The 11754-nt window shown below is 35.6% G+C and overlaps 1 protein-coding gene across 1 annotated transcript; it reads left to right on the top strand.

Annotated features, from left to right (window-relative positions):
* Positions 1 to 2190: 2190 nt before the first annotated feature.
* On the top strand, positions 2191 to 11090 carry LOC135688248 (uncharacterized). The gene is made up of 4 exons (XM_065205023.2): positions 2191 to 2509; positions 3725 to 3964; positions 4748 to 5069; positions 10602 to 11090. The coding sequence occupies exons 1-4, from the start codon at positions 2303 to 2305 to the stop codon at positions 10811 to 10813; spliced, it is 981 nt and encodes a 326-aa protein (XP_065061095.2). The 5' UTR covers positions 2191 to 2302; the 3' UTR covers positions 10814 to 11090.
* Positions 11091 to 11754: the final 664 nt, after the last annotated feature.

Here is an 11754-nt window from a genome sequence, read left to right as displayed (position 1 = left end):
GAGTCGAGAAGAATCAAAGCTCGCATGAATTTTTAAGTGTTTCAAAAATAGCGTAGCTGCCCGTGACAAATTGATACTCTCTACAACTTCTTTAAAATTTTATTCAAAACTTTTTATTATTTTTGATGATAAATCTGACTTCACCTAGCGTTGTTTTTCATTTTGTTAGTTTTAGATGTGAAAGTGCAACATTTTAAGATGCTCCGATTCATAGAATGCTTTTGTTTCGCTTAAAATCATTGGCAAAAGAATGTTATGGGAGAGTACTGTCAGAGATCTAGCGTGACAGATTCATTGCAACAACTGAAATGGGACTCACTTGAATCACGTAGATTACTATTCCAACTGAAATATGTTCATAAAATGTTTTGGAACACCCAGTAATTTGCGTTGTGTTTTTATATTTTTCAATTCTTTTCCAGGGTACTACTATTTCCGCACCCCTTGTTCCCTAATCAATGTCAATATTTTAGAAAAATATCATCGATCTCTTGGTTTGATTCGGAGAAACTTTTCTAGAAGTCCACGCCAGGTGCGTGAAAAATTGTACTTCACGCTGGTGCGCCCTCACCTTGAATACGCATGCGAAGTGTGGTCACCGCATAAAGAACTGAAACAACGAATCGAAAAGGTCCAAAGAAACGGAGCTCGTTTTGTTATGGGAGAGTACCGTCAGAGATCTAGCGTGACAGATTTATTGCAACAACTGAAATGGGACTCACTTGAATCTCGTAGATTTCTATTCCAACTGAAATATGTTCATAAAATGTTTACAAATCAGGTTGCTTTGGACCCTAACGTTTTCTTTTCCCCTGCAACTTGTTCAATGACAAGGAACTCTAACTCATTGAAGATCATGCCTAAATTCGAAAGGGTTGATGCTGTTAGGTTTTCATTTTTTTATTCAATCGTTTCTGTATGGAATAGCCTGCCAGACAGTATTGTGATGCAGGCAAATTCGGATATCTTTTACAACCTATGTCGAAATCAACTAATTTTAATGTTATAGTTGACTGGGCAGACATTTGCATGACCCAAAGGGTTGTTAAATGTAAATGTAATGATGATGATAGAAGTTGCAGAAAAAAGCATTATTCCTAACCCCTTACGTCCTTTTGTAGAAAACCAACATTCTTCAAAGAGGGAACGGGGAATGGCTGAATTTGCCCTTGAAAACTGATGTTAGTGTACCAAGACTTTTGGCAAGCCTTGTAGATTGGTACATCTGATTCTTTGTGAGGGAAGTCGGAAGGGGATGAAGATTTTCTCAGTGCCTTTGTAAAGAACTCAATTCTCTGTCACTTCTTATGTTGTTCCGGCTGCTTTAGCGATGTCCCATTCTTATTAATCAGGGCTGACCCCACAAAACAAAAACAAAAAGGTCTGTTGGGAGTCACTCACGGGTGTCAACAATAATGTCAACGAGTTACCAGCCCAAAAGACTTTTTGCCATGTCACGAACCCCAAGTTACGCGAGTTCACTTGCAAATCATTTCATCCGTCAAGCAAATTAACTAAATTAGAAACGTCGCCCTATGTGCTTTGCTTACGAAAAGGACATGTTTTTATACGTCTGTTCTTTAACTGGCTTTTTAAAATCTAAAAATTTAGTGAACATCATTTTAAGACTATTTTATAGTGAGGTAACATTAGACAACTCTTTCAATCCATGACAAAAATAGTTGAGAATCTTCAAGAAAAGTTTACTTTTTCAGTTTTTTCAAAAATAACTTTCCCCCTCCCCACATTCAATGTTAAATGCATGTTTTTGAAGCACAAATGATAAACTACTAGTATAACATTTGTTCGGGGGTGATGGGGCAACGTAAAGTAGAAGATTGCAAAAATTGCATTTTATCTCAACAATTTTGTCTTTGATTATAGTTGTCAGTTACTTCAACAGGCACAGTTCTCGAAACCCCTCAGAAGCTCTCACAATTTCAAGCCCATTAAGGCAATCCACCGGATTTGCCCAAAGAAAAGTTGCAATCCAATTACCCCCCCCCCCCCCACTCGCATCCCTGTTGATTTTTCACACGGAAAATAAAGAATAGTATGCATAAATATAAAGCATGCAAAAGGACCATTGAATTTCACTGGATGGGCGTTGGGAGCAAATTTAGATTTGTCTGATACCAGTAAGATGTACATCCTTGAAAAGTATGACTTGTAAGTCTTATTATCTATAAAAGACGCAGTTTCTAGCGTGTAATCACTTTGCGCCGAGAGAGAGGACGAAGTTTACAGGTGGAAAGCAGGAAAGCTTGGCAGCAAAACTGAAGAACGGCCAAGAGAACCAGCCATGTTTCGTATGATTGGGTTGACTGTTGCCTTGCTCGCTGCCTTTCTTTGTTCAATTTGTTCTGGTCGTCAAGCTATCTTTGCCAGAGGTCAGAACAGCAAAGAAAGATTGGTTGGAGTAACCGTCGTTGGTGAAACTGTTTTAAACATCATTAGTGTTGGCCTGCCAGACTTTGATGTCAATGTTCTTGTTCCCAATGCCACTGAGGTAGGAAGCATTTCTTTTAAACAACCTGACAAGCAACCAGTCGTGACTTTTGTCTTTTGTTTCTTGCCCTTGAGTTGAGGACTATGCCCTGACTAAGGCGAGACAGTGGCAACGCACACCACACTATAGATTTCGTCAGGCTGATTGCAGAGCAGAGTTGTTTTCAAATCATAAGCAATGATTTCTTATCGTTTTCATAAGATTTCCACACTAATTCTTAGAAAAATATCCATAATGTGGCATTGTAGCGGAGACCTCGAGAGTGCAAAGTGACGCAAGTCAGGGTCACAAAATCCTTTCGTTTCACCTGAGACAGTCGTGGAATTTGTTTGTTGTTATGACTGAGACAAATTTGATTTGCAAAAGGAATTTTTTTTACTTCCAGTTTATTAAGAAAATGGGAACTGCAATAAAGTTGATATTTTAAATAAGATGTCATCACACTATGTTATAATAGGTATTTTTCTAGCTAGTATGAAAAGGAGCAAGCTAAATACTTGCTGAGACCCTTATTCAGGTTTGAGACAGACAAAAGTTGCTTGAGAAATTGTGCCAGGGCAGATTTGATGTACACCAGGGGTAACATGATAAAAATTTGTCAGCTGACAAGAAAGTACCTTTTTCACTTTTTTGGAGAAGAGAAAATCACAAATTCTTAGCCAAAACGAAAGACACTTGAGCAGTGGGTAATAATACAATGATCCTTACCAAATCAAGAAGAATTTTGAACTTTGTGTTTTGTTTTGAAAAAACTGACTTCACATTCTGATGATTTACAAATCTAATCTTAGCTGATAGTCTTTGCTGCAAAGGACTGGATTGAGTATGTAGAATGGATGAAGAATTCAATTTGGCAAGTCGCTACTTGTCTATGTTAAATTTCTCTGGAGCTGGGATCAAACATGAAATACAAATACATATAACATTAATTATGAATGTTCATTTAACAAAGCAGGCCTAGTATGACAGTAAGACAAAACTCAAATCAAACAGCACAGGAAACAGCGAGGTTCTATAGGTGTCCATTGTCCAATAAGCTTAATCACAACATAACACATGACTGCAAGAAAGCTTTAGATAATAATAATATTATTATATTTCTATAGCCTCATGCACCTTGTTACCAATTACAAAAACATTTTAAGAGATAGCAAAGAAACCACATCCAACATTTCTTCACACTGTCCTTATAATTGATTTTTTAAATTTTTTCAGGTAAATATTAGAGGCAATACACCAAGCTTCTCAACTGCAATATGCAAGTCTAAAATGACCTTTCTTGTTGCTGTGAATGATGTAAATAACCCACGAGTGGTTGTTGTTGACCTTGAAAATAGGAAGGTGCTTGGGACAATTCCTGTGAATGGGATCCTTATTGACAACATAGAATGTGATGAAGAGGGAAATGGATTTGCCTATGTTTTTCAACTTGGCTCTAAGCATACAGTTATTAAGGTGTTTACTGCTTTTATCATTTTATATGTATATAAATGAATAAGTGTAATGGGGGAAATATAAAGATCTTTAAAAGAAAATTTGAAGCATTTTGTAGGGGCTGAATGGGCTTGTTGAAATAATTCCGAAAATGTGTACAATACACTTAAAATCTTGCAAAAGTTATTTTATGTTTTGTCTTTCTATGTTAAGCCTTCTTAAATGTTTTAGCCCCTCCCCTCAGTCCATTATATCCTCCTTGGCTTCTGGTCGAGGCTCCTCTTCCCTAGAGATTATCACATGGGTTCAAGGGTAATTAATCTTTTCATAATACCTTCTGTCACCAATAAGGATTTATTTCAATTATAAGTAGTACTATGGAATGAAAAGTAAACTTCAAATCATTTTCATTATTTTTGTCAAGAATAATGTTTCTTTATGTCTGTGGTGTATTTACCAATTCCTTTTTCTAACAATTCCCATGTCAAAATGTCTGATTTCTAAGATTGTCTTAGTCATAAGGTATTGAAAGGGGAGAGGGCAGTTAGCTGCAGCCCCATAATTTCCACTACTGAAAGAATTTGACAAAATGTTAAAATTACCTTTGACTATCAGGAACCTGACAAGGTTAGTGTTATGGCTTAACTAAAACATCATGTAATACTATCAAAGACAACACCATTTTCTTATGATCTATGAAAGTAGCAATAAGTCACTACAAAACTTCATAATTTCAAAACCACAATCTATATCAATAATTTTTGGGCTCTTCTGTATAATAAAATTACATATTTTTCAATTTAGATGGATTTCAACACTATGTCCTATTCAAAGCTAATGCACAGCAGTTATAAATCATATGGTGGCAGCTCTATTGACTCAAAGAACAAGCGATTTTTCACTGTTGCTGATACTCCATATTATGATAGCTTTAATTACTCAATCAGTGTGATGGAATATGGAGACTCTAAAGAGTATTTGACCTTGCCTTTCAAACATTATAGTATTGGCAGTCTTGTCTATGACCCTGTTTTTGGCAAGCTGTTTGGGTTTGTACAAACACCACCAGGTGTGCAGGAAGGAGTTAAATATGCCACATTCCTTGCAGAGTTGGATCTAAATAAAGGTATGAAAAACCAACAAACCTCATACCTATTATGTTTCCCAAGAATTATCTGTCTTAAATGAGTCTTATCAGTACAGCATTGTAAACAATAAAGAAGACATCACCAAGTTCAAACATAAATTTTCTGAAGTAAAGATACATTAGCAAGTTAAAAATGATACTAACAAGTTAAAAAATTTAATATTTAGTTAAAAAGGCAAAAAGTTACATCATTCTTTTCTATTCCCTTTTCATCTATTTCTTATCTTGGCATTTTCAGAATTGCATCTACAACATGGGAGTCCAATGAGTAAGGTTAATCATATGCCTGAAATATGATCTCAAAAGTGCCAGAATATTGTTAAACAAATATTGACACACCTATTGATAAATGTTATGACAACATCTAAAAAATACCTTTATTTTCATTCACAAATCTTAAGTAATGACAAATCTTAAAATGTTTTCTAAAGACAAAAGCTATCCCCGGTGAAAAATCTTGCAGGATCCTACAGGATCCTGTGGGATCCTAGGAGGATCCTAGATTTTTAGGATCCTGGACAAGATCCTTCCAAAAATCCTGCAAGATCCTGTGTGCATAGGATCTGATGCAAGATCCTACATAAGGATCCTGTAAGACAAACACAACTTAAGATCTTACACAGGATCCTACCAAAAATCTTACAGGATTTTAAAACAGGATCTTGAATGGGATCTTGCTAGGATCCAGAATGACATTGTAGGATCTTACAAGAACTAGATTAGGATCTTACACATAACAATTCCAAGATCCTATTTGATTGTGACATGGATCCTGCCAGGATCTTGAATATAACGATAGCATCCTGTACAAAGTCAAACAGGATCCTGTTACATTCTGACCAGGATCCTTCCAGCATCTTGAATCCTAAATGTATAGGATCCTATACAAGATCTTACATAAGGATCCTGTAGGAGATAAACAACTGAAGATCTTACACAGGATCCTACCAAAAATCTTACAGAATTCTAAAACAGGATCTTGAATTGGATCTTGCTAGGATCCATAGTGACATTGCAGGATCTTACAAGAACTAGATTAGGATCTTACACATAACGATTCCAAGATCCTATTTGATTGTGACATGGATCCTGCCAGGATCTTGAATATAACGATAGGATCCTGTAGAATCTTAAAGAGGATCCTGTTACATTCTGACCAGGATCCTACCAACATCTTGAATCCTAAGCGGTGGTGTAGTGCTATCAAAATAACAAGGGGGGCTCTTGCACAAAAAGTTGCAAAAAACAATAGAAAAATATAAATTTGCCAAGTTTTTGGCATTAACAAGGGGGGCTCAGCCCCTAGCACTACACCCCTGATCCTAAGTGTATATCAATCGATTTTGTGGACTTTTGGTGCAGCAAAGCGCAAGAAAAACAAAACATATGATCATATCAATCTCTGATGTATATAAATACCACACCCTTTAGTTTAGCTTTTTTAAATACATTTCAGATTTATTTCTTCATGTCACTTTCATGTATTGGCTTAAATAGATTTACTATTTTTAGGCATACTCTTATTAGGTTGAATTAATTCCATTTTTAAAATGGAACTCATTACTTTATGTGGCCCCTTAGATGCTAGACGTTGATTCACTGTTGCAGTTTGCCCCCTCTTCCCATAGGCGTCGGCATAGGGGGGTACGGTGGGGGTGTGGTATCCCAACAATTTGTTGGTCGGCACAGTAAGGATTTTTTCTGGGCACTCGCTCTCCAACCTTTTTGCAACATTTCTGTGTAGTTGAACTATCAAAGTATGGCCTTAGAGTATAAACTTTAAAACAGAAAGGAATAAAAGCAGCATGCAAGAGTATTTATCTTTTGACCACACCCTTAAAGAATGAAACACGCCCTTTTTTGTCGGCAAAAATCGCCTCTTCATCCCTCTAAACAATTTTCTTGGCTACACTCCTGCCTCTTCCCCAACTCTTGGGGGCCCTGGGCATGTTTAGGCTATCAATTTTCTTTTTTAAGGTTCAAAAAGTTTGAAGTTTATCTAAAAGGCATAAAATTCGTCCGCCATAATTAAAGCACCAGTTTTATAACGGAGCAGCTTTCCATTTTAGCACTGCACAAAACCGTTTTGTCATTGCACAAATTGGTTATCATTGCACCCCAAATTAGATATGCTGTCGGGTAAATATGGTTAAAGAAAACGATGTTGAACTGGAAAGAATATTTTTCAAATAACTTGTTTTCGACTTATTCAAAATCAGGGACTTTCAAGGGGTGATCGTGCTGTAACCGGTGTTCTGGTAGGTACGGGGATTCATAAACTGCGATAACCATCGCTAATGAAGTGAATTGTCGCATGCCTTTTTTACCAACAAATCAGAGGACACTTGGCAGTCCAGCGGGTCACATTTTGAACGAGACAATCTGTTGGTGGAGAACAGAAGAAAGACTTCCAGAGATGCAAAATGCTGAACATCTGTCAGGCGCTTTTTTCAAAAAGTCAAGATTGCAAGCAAAAGAATCGAGAAGAATGGATCCAGCCCAGCAGGTGAATGAATATTCTTCTTTGGTACTGTGCTAGACCAGAGATTATTTAAAAAAAATTAGAGTCTGACCTAAAACTGCTGCTAAAACATGTAAAGGCCAGGCCAAGAAGGCTAATTTCAGGAAACACTTTAAATGAGTAGATTTTGTGTGAACCTTGAAAATTGCACTTTAAAATTTCAAATTGCTCAAAAACTGTTTCAAACCGCCAACAACCAATTTGCTACCAAGTTTAGAAATCTTTGTATCGTTTTAAATGTTCCTAGTGGGCCAAGTTTTTACATCACAAAACCTAACATGCGCATTTTTCATAAGAAACTAAGCAAACTACCAGTTAAAATTTTCTTAACCTTATTAATGAATTTATTATTGAAAGTTTGCTTTAATACCAAGAACTAAAAAGCTACTTTATGGGAAAAAACACAAACAAATGCAACAGAATATCAAACGTAACAAACACCTAATCAGTTGTAAGGAGTTATATTCTTTCTATTATCTTTGAAAATTGAACCACAAATAGGTTTCTTATCGACTAAAAGAACTAAATTTTGAGTAGCTTCTTAAAGTTGGGGGTGATCAGTATTATTTTTTAATTTTTTGGCCATCTTTGGGCTCGTTCTTATGGAAAATCTGTAAAAAACTACTAAAAAATGCTATTCAGAGAATCATTTTCTGGCGCCTCATTAGTTTCATGACGCACATCCAAGAGGCGTTCTCTTTTAAAACAAAGGGCTGGCACAAATCTTTCAACCCACTGCCAAAATTGGGGCTGTTTCAAATGCCGACAAGCTAAATTCCACTCAATTATCTAGATGACACCCCATTACTAGAAATCACATTGAATTCCAATTTTTTTGTTTCTGTCAAACAATCGGTTGCAAGGAAATGGTTGCAGTCTTCTTGAAAGGCTTGATAGCGCAGACCCAGGTCATAAATACTTATAACCAAATGCCACCATGCTACTTTTAATAATTCAGGCGCAGTGAGAGTCAAAATTCGTATAAGGAGGTTGTCGATAGACAATATTTCCTAAAAATCTCGACAGAGTAGCAAAATTTCGTACACATTTTCCGACAATGAGATGCTTCAGGGGGGCTGTAGCTTCCCTGACTTCAAGGAAAATACTTTACACAAATGTCATAACGTTTTCAGCTTATCTCAAACAAATATTAGCTCTCTTCTATAAGAAAAAAGCGTTTAGAACATATACTTCATAAAAGACTGTAACTGAAGGTCTCAGTCCTCCAGGTTATGATAATTGTCTGTAAAAACGATTTTTTGTAGTTTACAAAAGAAAACAAATAAGTAATGTTCTGTGGAGATTTCAACCTTGGATTATCAAGGTACGAAGATCTACCTATGGTAGAACGCTTTATGAACCTATTTCAGTTTATCAACATCATCAACTGATTCTTAACATCAACAAATGTTGCTTTTCGCAAACTCTTGGTATTATGGCCAAAGATGTGACTTTCTTGCAAAAATTGTAAAATCTTTGAGCCAAAGGAAATAGTAGATTGAAGACAAATCATGCCATAACCGAAAATATTTTAAAATCGCTATAATTGTATATCTTGCCGGGACCAGGTACAGCCGTACATTATTATATTCACAATATATAGGATTATAGTAGGGATAATACTGTAATGAAGTTCATAAATGCAAATAAAAGTTTGTCTGCCATGTAAACATGCAAAAACAAGAGTTCAGTGGCCCCCTTTGGTCCGTTGCACCATCCTTTCTTGTACTTGATGGAAAGAGGGCATGGCCATGCAAAACAGTCACCCTTCTGCGAGATTTTCATCGTAAGACATTTCAAGACTTAATTTTACAATGTAAGATTAAAACCAATTTCAAATTCTTATGATTCATCTGGAACCTTCTATTTTTGAAATTTTAAATCTTTTCTGATTCTAGGTGCTTTCAATGCAGTTTAAAGAGAGTAAAGTACAGCAAAGCAGAGGGAGGTTATAAACAGAACAATTAAACAGAAATGTCTTGACAAACTAGTAAATTAAGCATAGTTTATGAAGATGTAGTAAACAAAGATTGTGACTTTATTAAATGTGAATCACATGAAACTTGATTTGCTCTCTACAGAGCTCCTTCTTGAACTCTTATTTAATAGAAGGTTCTACAATATCCTTTATTAGGATCCTGAACAGATCATATACAGGATCCTGATTAGATCATATACAGGATCCTGATAAGATCATATATAGGATCCTGATTAGAACATATACAGGATCCTGGATGGATTCTACACCGGAACCAAAACAGATTCTGAAAAGATCATATACAGGATCCTAAAAATATCCTGTCCAAGACCCGAATCATTTCCTACAGGATCTTGATGAGATCCTATTCAGGACCCTGCACATATCCTATATAGGATCCTATACAGGATCCTGCAAGATTTTTCACTAAGGTTCAAAAAATACATAGGATCCTATTAAGATCTTTTAAGGAATACTTTTATTCTTATCAGGATCCTGTAAGATCTTATTAAGATCCTATAGGATCCTATAAGATCCTATAGGATCTTGTACAGAATCTTGCACAAGATCTTGTAGGATCCTTTACGAACATCCTGTGAGGATCCTGCCAGGATCCTATACAGGATCCTGCAAGATTTTTCACCGGGGATTAACTGTTATAAAATTAAATTCAACTTTATTTATATACTAGAGAGGAACACTTGATTTTCAATCATATGCATGTTGTTATTGTTTTCGACTCAATAATTTGATCAGGACCAGGGCTATGTCCCTGTTTGCAGTGAAGGATCCTTGAAATACTAACACATTCGCATTATTATCAATGTTGCTAGAATGAAGGGCTTATAGTCAAATCAAATCACATTTGCCAGAACAAATTCTTGACACTTAACTAAGGTAGTTATATATCTAAGGTATTTTTAATTCTTCTCTGTGTTTTAAATAAGCTGTTATACTTGAAAGCTCAAATTTTGCTAATTAAAAAAATTTAGTATGGTTATTTCTGTTTCAGGGTCTTTGACCTATCTTGCGGGGCCTTGGGAAAGAGTGGCCTTAATTGAAGAGTCCGGATTGACACTTGATGTTGATAACCATATGATTTATCTGATGACTGACGATAAGATCCGAAAAATTGATGTTCAAAAGAAACAAGTATTATTTGAGAGGCCAGCATCTGGAATTCCATGGCCAACAAAATGTTATGAGTTTGCCAATGGCTTTTAAATTGCTGCAGAAAGCTTTCTTAGAAATTAATGCTTGTTTTGACATAAAATTGGCCCCAGAGTTGATAAAAACTTATCCTATGGAACTGTACCAAATCTGTACTGTAAAATGTGTGGAAAAAGTTAGAATTTCTTATTATAACAATAATTTGTAATGAAAATGCTACAAATTTACTTCTGGAGCTTTGGGCTGTAGGATGTACTAACTGTTCCATGGCTTTGCTTTGTTACTTGTTTTTGTATTATACAATTGGATTATTAACAGAAAAAATTCAAAAGTTGTATCTCTCATCAGCTACCTGCTATTCTGAGGTATCAGGGGAGTAGCTAAAAGCTATTTAAAGTGCAAAGAATAACATCAAATTGATTGAATTTGATGAAAAAATCTAAAGGTTCTATAGCTTAAGATTTTGCAATCATTCAATTAAGTCATCAGGGCATTTTTCCTAATATTTGTTGAAATCATCAATTTAAGATTGCATGTGGGTTCCCATCTTGGCCCACTTCTAAGGTATAACTGAAATGGACATTAACTTTTACACCAATTTCTGTGGAAGACACCCATAATTTCCTTTCATATATATTCTCAGCATTAAGTTATGTACATAGCAACAAAAGTTGCAAAAACTTAATTGGGTATAATTATAACAAGGTTACTGACAAATACGCATCAAAACATGTAAGATTAACTAACATTGCTGAAGAGTACTTACAGAAATAACTCATCAGAGCTTTCAAGTAATATTCGATGTCAGAGTTAAGCATTCTTTTAGAAGATTTAAAATAGCTACAACCGCAGGGACTATATTTTGAACAAATCTTGAAATATATTCTTCTGGTATCCACAGCTCGAATCCCAATGTGAATTTTATCAAGCCATAAGCTGCAAAAAACCAAAATACGAAATGGCTGACGTACTTTAGGCATTTTTTGAAAGAAAGA

Source organism: Rhopilema esculentum, chromosome 19 (genome assembly GCF_057945365.1).
Source record: "Rhopilema esculentum isolate cy_ngs chromosome 19, ASM5794536v1, whole genome shotgun sequence".
Lineage (NCBI taxonomy): Eukaryota > Metazoa > Cnidaria > Scyphozoa > Rhizostomeae > Rhizostomatidae > Rhopilema > Rhopilema esculentum.
Note: the sequence above shows the minus strand (reverse complement) of the source record. Positions and strands in the feature narration are given on the sequence as shown.